This window comes from Uloborus diversus, chromosome 10 (genome assembly GCF_026930045.1).
Source record: "Uloborus diversus isolate 005 chromosome 10, Udiv.v.3.1, whole genome shotgun sequence".
Taxonomy (NCBI): domain Eukaryota; kingdom Metazoa; phylum Arthropoda; class Arachnida; order Araneae; family Uloboridae; genus Uloborus; species Uloborus diversus.
In genome coordinates this window covers 33,360,295-33,384,066 of record NC_072740.1, presented here as the reverse complement: position 1 = coordinate 33,384,066, position 23,772 = coordinate 33,360,295, and the positions used below count along the sequence as shown (strand labels likewise).

Genomic DNA, 23,772 nt, shown 5'->3' with positions numbered 1-23,772 from the left:
TTGGTAACCCTATCTGAAGCGATCATATTTTTCCCCACCCTTACTATCCTTTTGCAGTTCTAAGTTCATTTCGCAGATATATATTATTATTGTTTATTAAATCATGAGCGGGGGGGGGGGGGGGAGAAAAGTGCTTACAAATGCCTTTTCAGAAAAGTTTGCAACAACACCGCTGCTAATTAGCTGTGATAAAACAAACAAACAACCATTATATTTATTTGGCAGTAGCAATTATTTATCGCTTGCAGGAGCACTGCAAGAGTGCCGATTTTTTTTCTTTCAAAATTAGCCGATTTTATATAAGCTGATCCCTCTAATTTGACTTGAAAAAAGGTTCCAAAAATTATCGGTTTATACACAGAAATATGCGTTATTTTGCTTTTAGATTTGTTCTTTCAATAAACAATTTGTGAAAGATCCGATCTTGTTTATCAGAATTTTGTGAAGGGTCCGTTTTGTTTGATCGGGATTTTGTGAAAGGTCCGTTTTGCTTGATCGGGATTTTGTGAAAGGTCCGTTTTGGTTGATCGGGATTTTGTGAAAGGTCCGTTTTGTTTGATCGGGATTTTGTGAAAGGTCCGTTTTGTTTGATCGGGATTTTGTGAAAGGTCCGTTTTGTTTGATCGGGATTTTGTGAAAGGTCCGTTTTGTTTGATCGGGATTTTGTGAAAGGTCCGTTTTGGTTGATCGGATTTTTGTGAAGGGTCCGTTAACGGACCCAAATATCCTCTGGCCAGACCCCTGGCAATTTAGCCCCGTCATAACTTTATGGGTTATTTTATAGCTTACTATTGGTGTTCGTAAATAGCGAAAATCAAACAAAACATCTGCCACGACTGCAGTCGCAGGTGGTTGCAGCTAAAATGTTGTAGTTTATTTACAGGAAGGATTAAACTATTGATATATGTAAATTTTAGCTCACCGGAAGCCGCCGATAAAAGTATATTCCACAATATTTTTCATTATAATTTTTAGAAAAAAATATTTTTTTATTTCAGGTAGTTTTCAATTTTCATGAGTTTTCAATTTTTAACTACGATGTAATATGCATCCTATAAGTGTGAAAAACCAATCAGAAATGACTTTTATTAAATTTTAGTCCCTTATTGAACGAATGAATTAAAACTGAAGTATAAGACGTACGTCCGAAAAAAGTAAAAATATAATTGTTCAACAATCTTGGCTTATTTTTGTGAAAAAGGAATTTTTTTTCAAAAAACTCTTATGGAGTAAGTTACTTCAACTCAAGGGCTAAGTAATTACGGCATGAAATATTTTTTATCTTAAAACTTGAAAATGGCTATTTTTTCCGCCCTTGAACCACTGTGCGGTGGAGATCTCCATCGACTGACAAATGTGAGTATAGATCCTTTTTCTTATCAGATTCAAATTTAAATGAAGTAGGGGTAAAGGAATCGACATTGATTTTTGACACGGCGGCCAGTCATCATTATACCCATAACCGGAACTGGTTTAGGATATTTTCTCCCATAACGGATGTACAAATGGCAGTAGCAGTCAAGAAACAGACTTTTCCCATTGAAGGCAGCGGGGAAATTAAAGTATGTTTCGGAAATAGATCTGTTGTTTTAGAAAATGTCATGTATTCACCAAGGTTAAGGAGAAATATATTGTCCGGACCCCAATTTGATTTGGGAGGTGCTAAATTTGAAGGGGGTGGTGGCTCCGTGAGAGTACTAGATAAAACTTGTAAATTGATTTTTATAGCAAATTTAGAAAATGGTGTATATATTGTTGATTCTGTAAAATCGAACCAATTGCCTGTTTGTAATCATGATAATGAAAATACTTTTTTAGAGTCCAATCATATAAATATTGAAACCTGGCATAAACATTTCGGACATATAAATACAGAATGTATCCAAAAGACAGGGAGTTCACAAGCTGTTAATCACTAAGATCTAAGTTTTTATACATGGAAAACCTTTAACTTACATTTGTGATGAAATTAACACTAGAAACACTGAAATTTCCTGTATACCTAGAAAGATTGAAGGGGCCAGTGTGGTCCTACCATTTTTTTTTGGGGGGGGGGGGTGAAATCTTTTTAAAATTCTTCTTGAGTGTGTCCACGTGCCCGATGCACCTTACTTTATAACTTAATAAAAACTTAGTACACAATTATTTTCAGTTTTTCTGTCTTTACTCGCCAAAAGGTAGAATTAGTTTATCTTTCCAAGAGCAATGGTTACCGTTTGGCTGGTAAGAAAACTGTACTGTTTATAGCATTTGGATATCCAACCGTCTGCCCAAAGTGGAGTTAGATTAAATTAGAGTGAATAGCAATTTTTTTTATACAACAACAATTGGGAAAAAAGAATTTTTTTTTTACTGTAAAATAGCTTAGGGGCCACTGTGGCCCCTACCGTCATTTTAGGTATCAGGATCAACATTTACAGTACTATGAAGCGAATGATTAAATGATTAAACAAGCATTCAAATAGTGTCATATAATGAAAAGTCAGAAATAAGATCCATCCGATAATATTTGAGGAATTGAACAATAAAGTCTATGATGGGCCACACAGGCCCCTTTGTCTTTTTAGTGTTAACGAATCATTTCCGCTAACTCCTTCTCATTTTTTGATAGGTAAGTGCCCAAATTCCTTACCTGATATTCCTACTATGGAAGAACCTAATTCCAACAAAAATATTGAGATACAGGGGACAAATTTTGAAAAGGCTTTTAAAATGTTATTTCAGACTTCTTTTATTGACTTAGCCCTCTGACAGTCTGGGTCACGGGTAAGAGGAGTGAAATTCTTCCCCAAGAAAAAAAAATTTTTTTGAGTAGGACATGCATTGCACCTTGGACCGTTTGACAACAAACATTTAGCATCTGAAAAATAAGTGTAAAATTCTTTTGAAACACGCTCAGTAGGATCTGATAAGACGTTCAAAGCCATTAGAGGGTTAAGGAAGATCGAAAAGGTTCAGAGGTTGTCCCAGTTTTTTTTTTTTTTTTTTTTTGTTTTAACTGATGAAATCCTAAGAATCCCTCCGTCTTGAACTTCCTTTGGGGGACTTCAGAGAAAAACCTATCGATTTTTTTTCTTCTAAATTTTGAGTCTTAAAACCGTAGTTTTACGCTATCTTTACTGTTTCTAAGGGTGAGGAGATTTCTCTTCCTGATTTTTTCTCTAAAACTGGAGTCTTAATAACAGAAATTTAGGTCAACTTTGAAATCAAAGGAAGGAGGGAGTGTGTTTGGGGATTTTCCTCAGGAAAGTTTTCGAAATTGAAGCTTTAAAAAATGAAATATTAGCTGACGTTTGGGTTTGGGTGATTTTACCCAGAAAATTTTTTTGAATTAAAATCTTAACGTTTAGTAGATCTTTGATGAATGCCACTGAATCCTTTTACCCAAAGAGGAAGTTGAAAATTTTTGCCAGCAGAAAAAAAAATGTCCAATAAAACTTCCCCTGTCAAACGCATCCAAAAACACATGTGTCGCTTCACAGCAATGGGCGAATCTATATTGCATGAACGTTAAGTAGTAAGAAAGCAGGTAATTTCATTTTCGAACCTAGATCTCTAAAACACTTTTTAGCAAAGAGGAATGTTGTGGAACTTGCATATGTATTTCGTAAGTTTCTATACTGTTACAAATTCTGTAAATAGTAATTATTGTAGGAACGTAACCTGTAAATAGTTTCCCGTAATGAATATACAACCCCTTTTTCATTCGGCTAAATTATACGACCCCTATTTTCTTTCTTTTCATTGATAACGGTCTACGCATTTCGCGAAGAGGTAAGAATGTTGTGGAAAATTCTTTTCGGTGTATAAAAGCCGTTAGCGATGGATAAACAGTGGAGTTTCGACTCAGGATTGCGAACTGAGCGTGTGTATTTGCTCTGTTTATAGCGAGGCATTTCGCTGTGTTGTTTTCGTATTTGGAAGTAAATACGTGTGTAAACGTTGAGTTTACGGTGTTGTGTGATAATTGCTTAATTGCTGATGAATAATTTAGCAGTTGTTGAAGATCTTTCCTGTACATAGTGTAAATAAATTTCCTGTGTTTTTATCAAGAACTGTGTCTTCATTTCAAGAAAGTGGAAGTCGCACCGAATCCGTTACAATTGGCGCCCAACGTGGGGCTTCTTCTGGACTTTCTTGGAGTAAGTGACTTTGGACATTTTTTTTTTTTTCACAAAGACTTTTTTTGAATTAGGACTTTATTTTTATGGTGATTACTCGCGCAATGGATGAACAATTAAAACAACTTCTTGACGCAATCACCTCTGTGAAGAGTGATATGGCGGCTAATCAAGAACAATTAAAAAATGATATGGCGGCTAATCAAGAACAATTAAAAAATGATATGGCGGCTAATCAGGAACAATTAAAAAATGATCTGACTGCAAGTATGTTGGCAAATCAAGACCAGTTAAAAAGCGATTTAACGGTGCTGAAAAAGGACTTAACGTCTAACCAAGAAGAAATTAAAAACGACCTTATTTCGGTAAAGACTGTGATGGAAAATAAATTTAATGACATAGAGCATCGAGTTGATGCTATTGAAGAAAAATTTAATACCGTTGAAAGCCGATTCAATGCTGTAGAAAATAAATTTCAAGATGAAGATAGAAGATTTCATCTACTTAAAGAAGAGATCTTTAAGGACGTGGAAAGGAGATTGGCGACCGCGGAAAGCAGCTCTGTACAGTTTGGCGCTGCCACATCGGTTGCTCGACCGTCCATTAAACTTGCCACATTTGATGGGAAAACTTCGTGGCAGGTTTACAAAACTCAATTCATGATAGTGGCGGAAGCGAACGGATGGGACTCTGCTACCAAGGCCTGCCATCTTGCAGCATCCCTGAGAGGTGACGCAGCGGACATTCTCCAGACCCTTCCGGACAGCCAGCGCCTGGATTTCGCCGCCCTCACATCTGCGTTGGAGCTTCGCTTCGGTGAGAAATGCCAGAAAGATTTCAGTCGACTCCAGTTGAAGTCCCGTTTCCAGAAAACTGGTGAAACCCTGCAAGAGCTTGCGGCGGACATCGAGAGACTGTCTCATCTTGCTTTTTACGACTGCCCTGCGGATGTTCGAGACAACCTGGCACTCAACTACTACATCGACGGGGTTCGAGATCCGGAAATCCAGAAAGCTCTACGGATGGCGGATGTCAAAGACCTGAATTCTGCCGTTGTGTATGCGATGAGATACGAGGCCGCCCAAGAAGCAACCCGTGTGGATCGCCATCTAATCCGGACTCAGGAAGCTGATGAGTCTGATTCCAGGTCGTCCCACCTCGCTGAACTTGAGAGACAACTCGGTGACTTGACAAGACATTTGAGCAGCATAACAGCCCAAAAGAAACAAGAGCAGAAGTGCTGGAAATGCGGTAGTGAAGGACACCTGCGAAGGAGTTGTCCGGCTCGCCAAGCTACGCGAGGGAAGGAAATCACCACCACTAAAGCTCTGCAGATTTCCTCTTCTAGTAGTGGCAGTGATGGACTTTTCATTTACGCACATGTAAATGGGAACCCCTGCAGACTGATTGTTGACACTGGAGCCAATGTGACAATCATTAGGACAGATGTGGCTCGTGAATTTGGATTGAAACTGCTGTGGACATCGCCACGCGTAAGTCTCCAGACTGTGACAGGTGACAAAATTGAGATTGACGGTAAAGTGGACTTGGAAATAGTGTTTGGGAATGCCACCTACCATCATACGGCATTCGTCGCTAATATCACGGACCCCTTCATTCTCGGATTGGACTTTTTGAAGAAATATGACTTCACTCTCGACTTCAAGACTAATGAGCTGCACTCGATGAGAGAAGACATAGCCGTTTTCCCTGCAGAGAGTGATGTAAAATCCGCTCATCAAATAATAGCTCAAACAGATTTATCGATTCCCTCAAGGTCAGAATCATTAATACCTGGCTCCCTTGAAGAAAGCAATAGTTTTCGATTTGGACTCATTGAATACCCTAACCTAAGCAATAGCCTAAAAGGAGTACTGGTAGCATCTACGCTTGCGGACCTTTCTAAGGATGTAAGTCCTGTGAGAGTCGCCAACGTGAGTGAAAGGCCAAGGAATATCCGAAAAGGTGAAGTGTTGGCAACTTGTACTCCAGTAAACTGCATCATTAGAAGAATCAATTCCCCTGAGACTGTGTCTTCTGAGTCCTTGACGTCGAAGTTAATTGGGAGTGCGCCATTATCGAAAGATCAAAGAACTGCTGCGGAACAATTGGTGGACGACTTCAAGCATCTGTTTTCATCTACATCGGAGGATGTTGGCCGTACGAATTTAACGCAGCATAGGATCTACACTGGAGAACACCCCCCTATTAAACAGCATCCAAGACGACTACCGTTCGCCAAGAAGGAAGAGGTTGAGACCCTCCTGAAAGAGATGAAGGAGAATGATGTAATCGAACCTTCATCCAGTCCTTGGGCTTCTCCCATCGTCTTAGTCCGAAAGAAAGATGGCTCCACCAGATTTTGTGTCGATTACCGACGGCTGAATGAAATCACCAAGAAAGACAGTTACCCTCTTCCACGGATAGACGACACCTTGGACACTCTTTCCGGACACAAGTGGTTTTCGACCCTGGACTTGAAGAGCGGCTACTGGCAGGTTGAGATACACCCTGATGACCGAGAGAAGACAGCATTTACAACTGGACAAGGCTTATGGCAGTTTAAAGTGATGCCCTTCGGCCTCTGCAATGCACCAGCTACGTTCGAGCGTCTTATGGAGACAGTGTTAAGAGGACTTTCCTACGAATCCTGTCTGGTCTACTTAGACGATATCATCATCGTGGGACGCAGTTTCGAAGAACATCTGGCAAATCTTAGGAAGGTGCTGCAAAAGCTTAAGGAAGCCAATCTGAAGTTAAGCCCGTCCAAATGTAATTTGTTCCGCCGGGAAGTGAACTACCTTGGTCACATCATCTCTTCTGAGGGTGTACAAACCGATCCGGAAAAGGTATCCGTGGTCAAGAGTTGGAGTCGTCCCGAAAACATCCATCAGCTGCGAAGTTTCCTGGGGCTCTGCACGTACTACAGGAAGTTTGTGAAGGGTTTTTCCGACATTGCACGACCTTTGCATAAGCTGACGGAGAGCAAGCAAAAGTTTGAATGGTCCAAAGAATGCGAAGATGCATTTCTACGACTGAAGGAGGCTTTAACATCAACGCCTATCCTCAGCCTGAAAAATCCTTCATCCTGGACACTGATGCGAGCAACGAGGGAATTGGAGCTGTTTTATCCCAAGAAATTGACGGAAATGAACATGTCATCGCTTACTGGAGCAAATGCTTATCAAAGTCGGAGCGAAATTACTGCGTCACCAGAAAGGAGTTACTGGCCATAGTGAAAGCTGTAGAACACTTCCATCATTACCTCTACGGCCGAAAATTTCTGCTTCGGACAGATCATGCCTCGTTAACTTGGCTTTTGAACTTCAAGAATCCAGAAGGCCAGATAGCCAGATGGATACAGCGGCTCCAGGAATATGACATGGAGATCAAGCATCGAAAAGGGTTATCTCACGGTAATGCTGACGCTTTATCAAGGAGACCCTGTCCTGAGAACTGCCACTATTGTTCCCGAATCGAGAAACAGTATGGAACGACTAGCCCTACCGCCTATCAGGTGACAGTGACTCCAACATCATCAGAACCTGATCCATGGAGTGATGACCAAGTTCGAAAAGATCAACTTGAAGACCCCGACATAAAACCAATTTTAGAGTTCATGGAAAGTGACAGTCGACGCCCTAGCTGGCAGGACGTTTCCATCTTCAGTCCTGCAACAAAAAGATACTGGGCTTTATGGAACTCACTCCATTTACGGAACGGCGTGCTACACCGGAAATGGGAATCTGACGACGGCAAGACATCTAGGTGGCAGTTACTACTTCCTCGATCCAGGATTTCAGATGTTCTGAAAGAAATACATAGTAGTGCGACTGGAGGACATTTTGGTGTCTTGAAAACCCTCAATAAAGTTCGGGAACGCTTCTTCTGGAGCAAGGCGAAGGATGACGTGGAGAAGTGGTGCCATTCTTGTGACGCCTGTGCTGCTCGTAAAGGACCGAAGAAAAGAAGCAGAGGGAAGCTACATTTGTACAACGTTGGAGCTCCTTTCGAACGAATTGGGATCGACATCCTGGGTCCTCTACCAAGAACTGCTGATGGGAACAAATACATTCTTGTTTCCATCGACTATTTCACCAAATGGCCCGAAGCGTATCCCATTCCAGATCAAGAAGCTACCACCGTAGCAGAGACTCTAGTCCAACATTGGATCTCGAGATACGGAACACCTTTGCAGATTCATTCCGATCAAGGGAGGAATTTCATCTCTGCTGTGTTTAAGGGCCTATGTCAAATTCTCGGAATTGAGAAAACTAGGACAACACCACTACACCCACAATCGGACGGCATGGTGGAGAGATTTAACCGCACAATCCTGAATAATCTCTCACTTATGGTATCCAGAAATCAACAGGATTGGGACAAGAAGCTACCTTTGTTCCTGCTGGCCTACCGCAGTGCTGTCCACGAGACTACCGGATATGCCCCATCTCAGATGCTCTTCGGACGAGAGCTTCGGCTACCTTGTGATCTCGTCTTCGGTCGTCCTCCGGATGCGCCTTCATCGCCTGAGGAGTACATCCAGGATCTCCAGGCCCGGTTGGAAGACGTTCATAACTTCGCACGAGAGCGAATCAACATCGCGGCGGAGAAGATGAAGACCCGATACGACACAAGGTCTACTGGACATGAATTCAACGAAGGCGACAAGGTTTGGTTATGGAATCCCATCCGACGGAAAGGTCTTTCACCCAAATTGCAGTCGCATTGGGATGGACCCTACAAAGTCGTTAACCGACTGAATGACGTCGTAGTGAGGAACCAGAAATCATCTAATGCAAAACCTAGGGTTGTACATTATGATCGGTTAGCCCCATACTATGGCCATAGTTCATGAGTATTACGTAAACAACCATGGTTGATAACATAAAAGTTGTAGATAATTTTTGCTTTTAATGTTTAGTAATATTTCTTGTTATTATTGTGTTTTCTGTATCTGTTAGTTATTAATTAATGTGTATATTTGTAAACTTGTGATAGAAGTTTGGCACCCTTTCTGGGGATTGTACTGCCCGGGACGTGCAGTCCTTGGGAAGGGGGCAATGTTACAAATTCTGTAAATAGTAATTATTGTAGGAACGTAACCTGTAAATAGTTTCCCGTAATGAATATACAACCCCTTTTTCATTCGGCTAAATTATACGACCCCTATTTTCTTTCTTTTCATTGATAACGGTCTACGCATTTCGCGAAGAGGTAAGAATGTTGTGGAAAATTCTTTTCGGTGTATAAAAGCCGTTAGCGATGGATAAACAGTGGAGTTTCGACTCAGGATTGCGAACTGAGCGTGTGTATTTGCTCTGTTTATAGCGAGGCATTTCGCTGTGTTGTTTTCGTATTTGGAAGTAAATACGTGTGTAAACGTTGAGTTTACGGTGTTGTGTGATAATTGCTTAATTGCTGATGAATAATTTAGCAGTTGTTGAAGATCTTTCCTGTACATAGTGTAAATAAATTTCCTGTGTTTTTATCAAGAACTGTGTCTTCATTTCAAGAAAGTGGAAGTCGCACCGAATCCGTTACAATACGTTTTTGATTATAAAATGTTTTTGTTAAAAATCTTCTATATCTAGGAGTTTTAAATTTAAACTTTCATGTCAAAGACTAGATCTTAATTTGATTCAATCACATTATGATTATGTCGTAACAGAAGCAAATAGAAATTATCCCGAAATTAAGATATGAAGCAACCAATTTCTAATAATGCATAAAACATGATAAATGTTGTAGGCACTTGTTTTCAGACAACAAACAACGCTTTTTCCAACTGAAAAAATGTGACTGGATGACACGACAGCCAAAAGAGGACTCTTATTTTTCTACTGAAAAAAGATTTTCCTTTAGCCCTAAAGCAGATATCAGCAATTTCTTCATACTTTTCCACTTTTTAAAAGAAAATTGATGAAAAAACCATTCTATGTAGCATGTTGTAGCGTTTAGGATTATGCAGTATGTCGACTTTTGTAAGTATACGATTAATGCAAATCCCCCTGAACTTTTGAAATGCTTCTAAAACCAGTTCAACAAAACAGTGAAAGCTCTCCATTTAGGAAATGTAGTGCTCAATGTTACCAATCAACAGTAAAAAAAAAATTTAATTTAGACTTGGCATTTTTGGGAAAAAAAAAAAAAAAAAAAAATTCTTTTTTTTTAAGTCTTGGGAAAAAAATTAAACTCATACTTCAAAATGATGCACATCTCTAAAAGACAGGAAAAAAAAGCCTTTTAAATAAAACAAACTCCAACAAAATGTGTTGTACTGTAAAGATAAAGAACTTAAGAATTTTTCCCGAAAATCGCAAGTGAGAAATGATGTTCGAGATGCCATCTTATTTGACCTGTATTTCGGTCCAGGACTTTTTTTTTTGGGGGGGGGGGGGGGGTCGAAAAAATCCGAGACTATCACAGTAAAACCCTGGTTGAATTGACATGGATTCTACAATATACAAATGAAACCAAATTGCATGGATCATAGATTCCAAGAGAAATGTGTTTGGTAAAACCCTCCGTGAAACAAAAGTCCTGTTCCGGGCCTGAATGAATATTGGCAGATTGATTCTGAGGGTAACTTTGAAAGCTTAAAGAACTTTGTCTTTAATCAAGCTTATAAAATTGGATATCAAAAACACCGACGATTTAAAACACATATAAGAGAAGATTAAGATATTCGTATGTTAAATAAACACAAGACATATCATTTAATGTATAAAACACATTAAACAGCATTACTCACAATATGACTGAACGGGAAACAATGAACCTAAATTAACTATGCAAAATGAAATCACTGCTTTTAAATGTGCAGCAGTATTTCAGATTTTTGTAATTGATTTTAAAGCAACAAAATCGAGAACTGTTAATTCAAAACAAATGTTTACCACACCTTTTCTACAAACCAGCGTTGACGCGTTGCCACACAATAAACATTGAATATTATGTGGAAGTCTTTCCATTTAACTTTAGTTGGTGCATTTTTCAGGCATATTTAGATTGAAATTCAGTAACATTTACGGCGCTTTGAATTAAAATTAAAATAGTGTGTTTATGACTTGCGCTTTGACGAATAATTTTTATCTAAGTTATAATTCTAAGAATGCGTTTGATGAGATACCGGTGACTCACCGGTTAAAATAATTACCTGAAATAATGACGTCACCTCCAATGCATTATGATCAGCTGACGTAACCAGCTGTCACGTGATCATTTATCCGGTCGCTACCGGTTGAGCTCGTCGAACGCAAGCTAAGAAGAACGAATAAAATTTTATAAACGTTGGCAACTGCAATCCTGTTCTTCATTTTTCGTTGTTCTTTGCGTGCTGTTGTTTGCATTGAAGTCGGATTTTGAATTCAATTAAAAATTCGTATGTAAGATCTAAATTAAAGATCAATTCCTTAGTTTGAAAGTAGTGATTCTGATCATTTGTTAGACATGTCTAGAAGAAATGTAGTTTATTTTTGGGATCCAGATGTCGGTAACTTTCATTATGGTGCGTAGTTCTTTCATCAAAATGTCAAAATTTTATTTTCCGGTTTTATTCGAATTCTAACGGCTAAAACAAACAATCGTTTTGTCAATGCTAAGATACACTGCTTATGTTCTTAATTTTGTAGTTTGTCGTCCTGTATTATTAAAGTAAATATTGCAAATCATTTAATTTCGATTTTGGTCAAAATGCCTACCATTGTATATTAACCTCATAAATGGCGGAATGTTACCAAATCTTGTTCGTTAGCTAACTTCTAAAAATGTGCAATCGTTTTTGCATTCTGTAATGAGTGAATAACTCTAATTTCTTTGATAAACTTATTAGTTTGGATTAATATAAGGGGAGGTGGGGCACGTTGGTCCGCTTTTTTACTTATAATTTTTTATCTCATCAATAAATTTAACTATCAGTTTGTTTTCACTAAACACTTCTCAACCCCTCAGATTTTTTTGGAAGTGTTGAATTGATAAACGTTTTTTATATTAATTTTTCAACAGAACCTTGTAAAGTGAACCCACGGGTGGAGCACATTGAACCGCATAACTCAAACGACATTTGTTATAATTTTAGTGATAAATACTATTTTAGTTAGTAAACTACCTTATTCTCTGTTGTGTGTAGAGTGAAAAATATTAAGTTTAAAGATCAGTAAAACATATTAAATTGGTTTTTTTGATAAATCTTCTGTATTTAAAAAACAGCAATAAGCATTCACTATTACCTTACCGCAATTATTTTTTAAAAATCAAAAGGAAAATCATAGAATATTGTGCAAAAAAAAAGTTTTTAAATTATGTGGGGTAGAATGGTTGGGTCCAACGTGCCCCACAAAGAGTGGACCAACCTACCCCACTTTCTTGGTCTGAAAAAGTGATGTCATAATTTTTTTCTTTTTGACAAAAAATGCCAATTGTATTGAACTAAAGGAACTTACTTTAAGAAAGGAGTACAATTTTTTTCCTTCAAATCTTGATGAAAAAGTTAGTTTTCTGAAAATTACTCAGGACTATTGAAATAACACTTTCTGGAATAAAATTTGTTCAATATAACTGTACCATGTGATTTCATTATAGGATTTGTAGGTCCATAGGTGCTATTTATACAAATACAAATACAAAAGTGACGACCAGCAACAGGCTCTGGGGCCCAGCTAGTTGGTCATAAAAAAAAAAAAAAAAATATTAATAGTTTTAAAATAATTGAGACCGTTCCAACGTACCCCACCTCCCCCTATCTCAGAATCACTGAGAATGCTGCAGCTTTAGTTTCTTTGCTATGACTTCACTTAACTTATTTCCTTTCAATTACTGTTTCTCTTATTTCTTCATTAAAATACTTAAAAATTATCACTGCTGTATAAGATATGATAGTAAATAAAAAAGAAAATACAGAAATTTGAGTTAAATAATAAAAAAAGAAAGAAGTTGGGATTAGGAAAATTATTTTACAATATTCTTAAAAGTTTTCATTTGATTGCATTTTTTACGACATGGAATGACTTTGGTGTGTGGGGGGGGGGGGTCAAATTTTAGAAAGAAAAAAAATTTCCCATAGTTTCTGTTCTGCCTCATTGTTTCTATGTAAGGGGAGGGTGGGGCACGTTGGTCCACTTTTTTACTTATTTTTTATCTCATCAAAAAAATTATTGAGCAGTTTGATTTTGTACACTAAGTTTCACTAAACACTTCTCAACACCACAGATTTTTTTGGAAATGTTGAATTGATAAATGTTTTTTGTATTAATTTTTCAACAGAACCTTGTAAAGTGGACAAACGTTTATTATAATTTTAGTTATACAGTAGAAGACCATTATAACGCACACCTTGGGGACCAGCGCTTTTGCATTATACAGGTTTTTGCGTTATATAGGTCATTTCACAAATTTTGAAACTAATATTCAGAATATATCTATATATTAGCACTTCAGAATGAGTTTTATCTGCAATGAGTATTAAAGCACCAATATTACAATTAGTTATTTACAAATAAATATATTTCACAATTAAAAAAAAGAGCATTATCCTGCACTTCTGCTAGCTTTATGGTTTGCATAACAGCTGCATTTTCAAGAGCCATCTGGTATTTTCTATTTACTGTAAGTATTAATTTCTTTTAAAAGCTTTGAATTAAGATGGGAAGATGAAAAACTGTTTCAAAATTTAATTTGTCTCACAAATTTTTATGCTTGCAAAGCAAAACAGAGGGATTTTTTAAACTTCAAAACATATTGTTTACTTTTGAAAAGTTGTGCGTTTTATAGAGAATTGCGTTGTATAGGTCCACGTTATAACGGTCTTCTACTGTATATACTGTCAAACGTTGTGACTACCTTATTCTTGCTTGTGTGTGGAATAAAAAAAATATAAAGTTTAAAGATCAATATAATGTATTAAATTGGTTTCAATTCATAAATCATCTTTAATTGAAAACAGTAATAAGCATTCATCATTAGTACACAATTATTTTTTAAAAACAAAAAGAAAAATCAATTGAGCAATTCCATGGTAAGGTCAACCAGATGATCAAATTTTCAAAATTAAAATTTCTAAACAAATAAGGTGTCATTTTAAAGGTAAAGAGTTGGATATTTTGAAATGCCTGTCTAAAATTTGATCACTTCAGTTATAAATAAGTTACAGGAGATTAAACTAAGGTCAACATCTTGAGTATTTTCAAACCATATTTGGCGACTCTCAAAGAAATTCTGTTTTTTTCCAAAAACTACATACTAATATTATGAATTGAGATGAATAACCATTTAAAGATACAATGTGTTGCTGGTGATGTTGCAAAAATGTGTCAAAAACATGTGTAACATGAAATGAATGTATAATATATAAACACTTAGAATATTGTTATGATTCAACATGCCCCACAAAGAGTGAAACAACTTACCCCGCCTTCTTAGACTGAAAATGTGATGTCATAATTTTTTTCTTTTTGGAAAAAAATGAAATAAATTGCCTATTATAGTGAACTAAGAGAACTTACTTTAAGAAAAGAGTTGCATTTTTTTTCCCGCAATCTTGATGAAAATCATTGAAAAAAAACTTCCTTTTACTCCAATTTAATGCTATTTCCCCATTATTGGCAATTTTAGTATGAATTAATAGTTCACTCTCTAAATATCACCATCTATTTGTCACCAAGTTGTCAACCAAAAGACTGGCGATGTATCGCCAAGTTCCTGACAAATTATAACACCACTTGAGTTTACATTGAAATTAACAATGATCCCCCCCCCCAAAGGGGCAAAAGACCCCTTTAGAAACACCCAAATGCAACCAAAAGGAGTGGTTCACAACTAGACCCCACTAGGAGTCTATGTACCAAATTTCAAGGACATACCAATCTTGAGTCAGGCAACATACATACGCACGTACCCACATACAAACATACGTACATACAGACGTCAGGAGAAAACTCGGTATAATTAACTCGTGAAATGTCAAAATAGATATTTCGCATGTCTATACATTCTTAGGCACTTATCCCCGTGTGGTCGAGTCGAAAAAAAACTCAACATTCATTCGGGGGTGAGTAAAATGAAAATTAAGGTCGATTTTTGAGTGAAAATTTTTTCGTGAATACAATACTTCCTTTTTTGTAAAAGGAAGTAAAAAATAGGTACGAATAAATTTAAGACATCAAAGAGACAGATTTCTGAAATTTTCATGAAATTATGCGGCTGGTGCATGAAAAAAATGAAAGGACAAAGGCGGGAGGAGGGAAGCGCCACCGGAAGCCGACATAAAAAACATTTGCGTAAGTGAATTTTAACGCCATTTAATTAAATCACATTTGGGACAAGACTTCTAAAATCTTTGGGAAGTCCAAATAAGTCCCTTCTTTCCCATTTAGAGCTCCATTTTTATTCTTATGAAATTAAGTGCCATGTTGATTTGACATAGAATTAACCATTTGTATGATTGTAGAAAATAGACATCTTGCCTCTTACAGGTTCTTATGTGTAATTAGCATAACCCAAGCCGACTGAGCAAAAATCTGTGGTCTAAGTTCAAGGGTTCCCCAGCTGACCTATTTTTAAAAATATGTTACTAAATTTTAGTGCTTGAGAGTGGTGGGAATGAGGGGAATCCCCCCCCCTCTTGAAGCACTAAAACAATTGCATACATATATATATAATGTGTGTATGTATGTTTATTGGGGAAACTCTTTTTGCCGTGATAAATTTCTTGCTGCGCCACTGGTGTGAAGGTACTCTATACAGTATATAGTTTGAAAAAGGCCATATAAAGGCACTCTATTTTTTGATCTGCTGGAAGAGTGGAACCCTGTATCACTAATCTGTAAAACAGTGTAAGGTGTTTGAAGATGAAAGGAGTGCAAATGAGTGACAATATTTCCTCAACCTCGCCATTTTTTTTTCACTGAAGATATTGCTTACTGTTTAAAAAGCAAGGATTTGAACGCTTTACAAATACATTTATCCTCTTACAGCACCTAATACAGTGATCTACACTCCCCAAGTGTTTTAATGGTTGAAAGTGAATAGCAATACTTCACTTTCTGCAGCGTTTTTATAAATCCCCCCTCCCCCTCGCTCAACTGACTCTACTATAATCCATAAAAAGAAGTGTCTTGCTTAAAATCAGTATTTTGATACTTTTTTAAAGGAAGGAGTTTAACCTGAAACCATTAGTATAAAAGATAATAAATTTTATAAATAAGGTTGAAGGGGGGGGGAATAACCGCCACATAGACAAAGCGCGAAGTGGCGAGGGATGACTGTACCTTTTATTTATTCATTTTTCTTTATTTATGTATTCTGTTAACAGGACCAGGTCATCCTATGAAGCCTCATAGATTGGCTGTTACTCACTGTCTGGTATCGCATTATGGCTTGTACAGGAAAATGCAGGTTTGTTTTTTCTTTCTTTGTAAATATTATGCATTAATGAATGTATAAAAATTATGCCCCATGAACTGAACTACAGCATTCTTCAGCGTGTACAAATGCAGGACTCCAAATACTGAATGCTCGAGATTGAATCCTTTCCAGATTTCTGAATTTTACAAATTTAAGATTCTCAATAAGCAGTCAAAAATGATTGTATTATGCAAAATTTAGAAGTGCCTGGTATTAAAAATGATAAGAAATATTTTAAATTGAAAGCAGATAATAAAACGTTGCTGCGCCATTTCAACAAACTTGAATAATCGTTGAAACTTGAAGACTCTTGGAACTAACCAACTTGGGATGGCTGTCATTTGATCGCTTATGCCTGAAACAATTTATGTTGCGAATTTTCTTTTACGAATTATTATTTTATGAGATATTGTCTTTTAAATTCAAAATTGTACCTTATGATAAATCATATCAGAAATGTGTATTTAAGTTTTAAAATTTGTGTATTAACCCTTTCAGCCAGAATTCATTCAACAATTAATAGAATGTTTATTAACAATATAATTCTATTGAAAGTTACATTATTATGTTATATTTAGTTTTATAATTTTTGTTGGAAAATTAAAGTTTTAAAATGACCAGGATTGGGTTTTTGCCTTGACATGTCAAAAATAAGTTGAAAACTCGAAAATGTCAAAAAAACTCAAATACCGTATATACTCCGCGTATAGGTCGATCTCGCGTATAAGTCGACCCCTCCTTTTTCAGAGAAAAAATCTTAAAACCCTCGTATAAGTAGACCCCCATACTTTCCAAAAACATCGCGAATTATTTTCAAAGAAATTTCAAATTAATGAACACATTTATTTACAAATAAAATAGGAATTAAATAGGAAAACATTTCTAAAAGCCTTCAAACTCTGATTCCGAGTCGGACGCAAAAAAAAAGTTCATTAAAGTCCGCTTCCGTCATCACCGCGGCATTGTATATATCAGTGGCTGCAGAATCGTCAATGATATCAGAGGTTGCGTTCGACGAACCTCACCGGTCAACCGATAAGTAACCAGTTACTAACCGTGGCGTTCTATGATCAACCGGTTACCGCAGCGGTTACCATTCTAAGCAGTTGATTGGTTGATTTGAGCACGTGATCATTAGCTATCACGTGATTAACTAACCAGTCGTGCTCGTCGAACGCCAACTCTCAGTCTGAATGGCGTGATTGTTGACGATAAATATTTTCATACGTTTCACGATATTTGTTAATTGCTGATTTGATCCTTAATAAAGAGGAATAAAATTATCTTTATTTATGTGTATTATTTAGGTTTTTTTAGTTATTATTTTTGAATAAGTTTACTTTTTCACACGATCAACTTATCAGCAACTACCTGTAACCGCACATCGGCATTTCTCGTAGCTTCCCAGCTCTCGTTGATCGGAAAAAAACTTTTGGAAAATTTGGCCCGCGTATAAGTCGACCCCCCTTCCTTTGATCTCATTTTTTGGACCAAATTTCTCGACTTATACGCGAGTATATACGGTACTGACATTATTGTTGAATACAAAGATAAATGGTCATTTTTATTTTCAGATAAGGTTTCCTGATGCTGAGAAATTATTAAACTATAATTTACACATCAAATCAATAGAACGAGTTTAAATTTAAATTAATAAGCCTAATTAAAATTTAGGAACTGATGTGATATACCCCACCCTTGGCGACTTTTTCCTGTTGGCGCCAAGAAAGCGTCGCCAAGAAAACGATGTATGACGACATATGTCATACATCGCTCTTAGCGATGCTTTTTTAGCGCCAACAGGAAAAAATCAGATCAAAAAACATGATCAAAGCACTTCAGAACACAATATATATAAAAACAACATAAAAGCACAACAAAAAACATCACGAATATATGCTTCAAAAATGTACAGGGCCGGGGTTTTTCGTAAACAGATTAAAATACAATGAAATAAATTATTGTATTAATTACAAGTCGAAATTAATGCATTAATTGTTTTTTCATCATTTCTCCGGGATACGAGCCCTCGGTCTCATAGTACTTTCGTAATGAGACCTCGGCTCGCCGGCCCTGCCTCGGTCTCATTACGAAAGTACTATGAGACCTCTGGCTCGCCAGGACCTCGCTCCGCTCGGTCCGTTATCCCTCCGACTGTTAATATACATTACAGTCGGAGTATGGTCACAATTATGTATATTTATGTATATTATGCATATTCATGTGTATGTACACCCAAGGGTGGCTCCTTCCGTTTCAGTGTACAATAATGACACAGTTTTAAGTGTGAAATATGCACCATTATTGTGCAGATTTATTAATAAAATTCAGCATTTTTAAGAGTACAACCGAAAGAACTTTCAATTGGTTAACATAAAATTCAGTACCTAAAAGAGGCACGTTAATGTCTAAATAATTCGTAGGGCATCGATAAGAATTAACTTTTAGAACAAAATAACCGAACTATTTTTGTAAAATTAATTAACATACAGTAAAAATAAAGTTAAAAGCTACAAGAACCCCTCAAGGATTTGTAAAAAACAAAGAATTTCCGAAGTGAGAATTTTTATGTGAATTCTAAAATAAAGAACTTACCTTTTTATGGTATAAATCCTCACACTCAGTCCAAAACAAAACATCATCTGACAATGGCGCGTTACAGATACACACCACGTTGGAGTTAACTTTTAATTAACCTTCAAGTTTGAAGAAACTGGCATTTTCTAATGTTTTTACTTCAAAACACAACTACTGAATCTAAACTAACACAAAATAAGCATTCCTGTAAGGTATATTGCACAAAACAACACGTATCTCTCCTGCGTAAAACCAAGTAAAGAACCCAAGTAAACAAGTTTCGAACAAGTTTGCCTTCGACTTGCCAACCACAGGTTAGTTTCACCAGGGATGCCATGCTTAAAAATTTATCGCCTCATTGGCGAGAAAAATATTTCAATTTTGTGCAAAAAATCAGATGTTGCCAAATGGGGGGGGGGGTATATCACATCTGTACCAAAATTTATTTATATTTTTTCCGTTAAAGAAATTTGTTAGGCTGTAAAACGAGTCACAGCAGAGGTGCTCACCTAGGGAGGGTCATGGCGCAGCCTGCATCATTGAAATTTTTGGGGGGGGGGGGAGGCTTTTGCTCTGAGGCGACTTGCTTGCCTCTTTGCGATATTTAGGGGGTGGGCATCCCTGAGCTCCGATATTAAAACGGTTTTAATCCTGTTTTCAAAGTAGTTCTGATTAAATTTTTTAGTAACTGAAACAATTAGTGGGAAGTAATTTTATCAATTTCATTTGTGTCAGGATATAATGTCTTTTTACTTTCTTTTACCTAGTAAAGGAAGTATTGTATTCACGAAAAAAATGTCACTAAGAAATCTGCCTTAATTTCCATTTTGCTGACCCCCAAATGATTGTTGAGGTTTTTTTCGACCCAACCACACATGCATATATACCTCTAAGAACCTATGAACGCCACAAGTATCCATTTTGTTTCAATCCCCGAGTTAATTACAATGAGTTCTCTCGTGATGTCTGTATGAACCTTTTTTTTTTTTCAATTTCTGTCGAAGTGTCCCCTAACCCCCCCCCCCCCCCCCCCCCCCCCCCCAGCATTATCAAATATCGCCTAAACTTACGTATTTGGAATTTTATTATTGGCAAAAAACCGCAGAAGGAGTGCCTGTATCCTACCCCTTCCCCTAGTAACACTTACAAAGATGGTTTGCAATTGTGTTTTAAAGACAAGCGGGATATACTAATAACACTGTTCAACAAAAAAAAACCTTCAAAATGCTTCTGACATTTTGTCGGCTGATTCTTATGTAAAATGACCCCCTGAATCTGAATATGATCTTCGTTTTCCCTCTATACGTAACAATTTTTTTTTATAAAGGCCCCCCAAGTTTTTTTCAATTTTCCTTTGTTTCAGAGCAATTTTGGAGGGTTTTTTTTGGAGGTGAAAGGAGCTTTATTAGTAACTGCAAACATAGTTTTGGCGGACAAGAGAGGTTAAAAGTTCAAGATCATGGACACTGATAGCAAAAGGGGGGACTTGGGGGTATCCCCCCCCCCAAAAAAAAAATTTAGAAAAATCACGAAAAGTGTTTTTTTTTTTACTCTGCTTTTTAAAAAAAGATGTTTTAAAAAGCATTTTGGTGCAAAATGAGAGTATAAAACTTGTTTCTATGACTCCCATGTCCAAAAAAATTTTCGCTATAAAAAAAAATTTAAAAAAAAACTGTTTTGTGAATGTTGCTCATTGCATACGAGCAGAATTGCAGGTATACATTCAAAAAGACATTCCTCTGGCTGATTCAATTGTAAAATGACCCCTTATTTCCAAATACGACCACCTTTCCCCTCATCATGCCTCCCTTTTTAGAACCCCCCCCCCCCCCCCCGATTCAGAGCCTTTTTTTCTAATTTTGGAGGGGTGTAAAGAGCATTACAATAACAGTAAACATTATTCTGAATGACTAGAGATGTGAAAAGCTCAAAATCTTGTGCATATTGTAGCAACCCCCCCCCCTCCCCCGAATGAAAAAAAGGGGGTGCTTTTCTACAAAAATCGGGAAGCGTAGGAGGAAAATGGAGATCTTTATTCGCATTCAGGGGGTGAATTTGCTAAAGAATCAGCCGGAATAGCCTTAGAAGCATTTGAGTTTTTTGCTTGCAGTGTGTTTGGGGGGGGGTGCCCCCCATGTTTTCCTTTTTGCTACATATGCACAAGATTATGATCTTTGCCTATCTCTAGTCATTTATAATAATGTTTACGGTTATTATAATGATCTCCCCCCTCCAAATAAAAAAAGGCTCTGAATCAGAGGAGGGGAGAGGTTCTAAAAAGGGGGTGTAATGGGGGGATAGGTGGTCGTATTTGAAAACAAGAGGTCATTTTACATAAGAATCTGCCAGAAGAATCTCTTTTGGAATGAAAACCCGCAATTCAACTCGTATGCAACGTGCAACATTCCAGGGATGAAAATCTTCCTCTGGTCCGTGATTTTCCGCTTTTTGCATTTTTTCTTTTATTTCCACGTTTTTTAGATTGTAAAAGTGATTTCAAAGATGGCATGTATCATTCATGTCGTCCTCGAGACAACGTGAAGCAATGTTGGTATATCAGAACTGGAGACTACGATAACCTCTTAATGTTGCATAAACGATGTAGGAAGATATCGGCAAATCAATAACGGGAAGATATTGTTTTTACTGCGTCGTCGCAATTTCGTTTACTGTATCACACTATCACACCCTGTGCCAGATCAGACATCGTAGAATATCGTGATTCCGTAACATAGTGATATTGTATCGGTAGTTTTACGTTATCCTCGTACGACACGCTATGGATCTTTGCAAAAATGTTAGTAACTCTGCCATATCTTGATTGGTAAAAAAACCGTTTTTCTTTTGCAAAAAGAAAAAAAATCTAAATAACTTGTTCTTTTTTTCTTTTAAACCAGGTTTTGTTTTAGTTTACTGGGATGAGATTTTTCCGGCTTTTTCTGCTGGCTTTTGAAGCCTTTCCTCCTTTTTTGCCTCTCTCAGGCCTCATAGCTCTCTTATTTTCAAACATCGGAAAAGATTCCAATCTTTCTTAATTTTTATTCCCCGTTTTCCTATTATTTCTATTTTTCCCCTTTGAATCTTTATCCTCCGCGATATCTGCGAAAAACGTATGTTTTGGAATTGTGCCAATGACATCAAATACATGCTGTGCCAAAATTTGCTTGCCTCGTTTAAGATTTCAATATTTTTGCATCCTGCAAATATTTCAATCATTTGTAATGAATGCTGAATGGTTTTTTACTATATGCTACCTTATATTTGCTTATTTTATTCCACATTTCAATAATATTTTTATTTCTTTATTTTATTTCAGAAAAAATGCAAAAGTCAATCAAAAAATAGCTTGTCAATCAAAAAATGGCTAGGGCTTAAAATCTCTGTCTCGAATTTTATTGAAACTTGGCATGGTTACTTTTTTTTATGTATTTAAGAAAGTGCAAAAAATATTCATGGTAAATCTCAAATGGTTTAGGCTTTACAGCCTGTCAAAATGTTTGGAATTTCATGATTAAATGAGGTAGCTGCAAGTTGTTCTTTTGATCCCGAAATCATATTAGGAAGTTTTTAAAACCAGATTTTGGGTCCCAATGCAAGGAAAAATGTAACCAATCATTTATATATGCATTTATACATATATATATATATATATATATATATATATATATTTTTTTTCATCCTTACCATGAAAAGTATGTTCTAAAACATTAGGAAATTTAAGATTTTTTACTCTGTCGTAAATTTTACTTTACGAACAAACCTAATTTTAAAATTTATGTTCTCACTAGTTCAACACTAAAATTCAAATGTTTTTTAATGAAAAAAATATATTTTTCTTTAACAAATATGAAAATTTGACACTTGTGATGCAACCAAATTGATTAATATTTAAAAGGCAGTATATTATCAATATGATATAAGTTTGCATAATAATAAGAAAAATATATGTCCACATTTTAAGCCGCAGAATTTTTCTTCTCTTTTGCTTTTGGGCTGTTTTCATTATTAGACATTCACATGATAGTTTTTTTTTTTTTTTACATAGCAAAAAAATTTTCATACATAGGAGTCATAGAAGTGAGTCTTATACTCTCATTCTGCACCAAAAATTTTTTCACAAAAATCTTTTTCAAAAAAGCAGATTAAAAAGATCGTTTTTCGTGATTTTTCTAATATTATTTTGGGGGGTATACCCCCCAAGTCCCCCTTTTTGCAATTAGTGTCCATGATCTTGAACTTTGAACCTGTCTTGCACACCAAAACTATGTTAGCAGTTAATATAAAGCTCCTTTCATCTCCAAAAAAAAAAAACTGCTCTGAAACTTTTAATTGCTCTAAAATTGAAAAAAACTGGGGGGCCTTTGAAAAAAAAAATGGTACATATAGGGAGAAAACTGAGGTCATATTCGGATTCAGGGGGTCATTTTACATAAGAATCAGCCGACGAAATGTCAGAAGCATTTTGAAGGAGTGTAATAGTAGTAATAAATCAAAGTTTCAAGTAAAACTTTCACTTATGAATATCTCTAATACTAATTTTTGTTGCAGCACAAAACCGAGTTCTATATACACCAGGGTTTGCTTTCTGCCGGCAAAAAGTAGCTTTTGCCCTGCCAGTGGCAGAAACTGGCAAAAACTAGAAAGCGTCTTTAATCATTCAAGTAATTAATAA

General features: G+C 36.4%; 2 protein-coding genes across 3 annotated transcripts in view; one reads left to right on the top strand and one right to left on the bottom strand.

Annotated features, from left to right (window-relative positions):
• The window catches only part of LOC129231400 (contactin-like), a 92,111-nt gene extending 81,099 nt beyond the window's left edge, over positions 1-11,012 (bottom strand). Inside the window, exon 1 of the mRNA XM_054865705.1 lies at positions 10,876-11,012. The gene's annotated coding sequence lies outside the window, so the exon portion shown is untranslated. The remainder of the gene's footprint in view (positions 1-10,875) is intronic.
• Positions 11,013-11,460: 448 nt separating this feature from the next.
• LOC129231808 (histone deacetylase 3-like) overlaps positions 11,461-23,772 on the top strand; it is an 86,440-nt gene continuing 74,128 nt past the window's right edge. For both annotated transcript variants that reach the window (XM_054866185.1, XM_054866184.1), the window contains exons 1-2: positions 11,461-11,631; positions 16,432-16,514. In XM_054866185.1, coding sequence (XP_054722160.1) covers positions 11,574-11,631; positions 16,432-16,514 — 141 coding nt within the window. In that variant the 5' untranslated portion in view covers positions 11,461-11,573. The remainder of the gene's footprint in view (positions 11,632-16,431; positions 16,515-23,772) is intronic.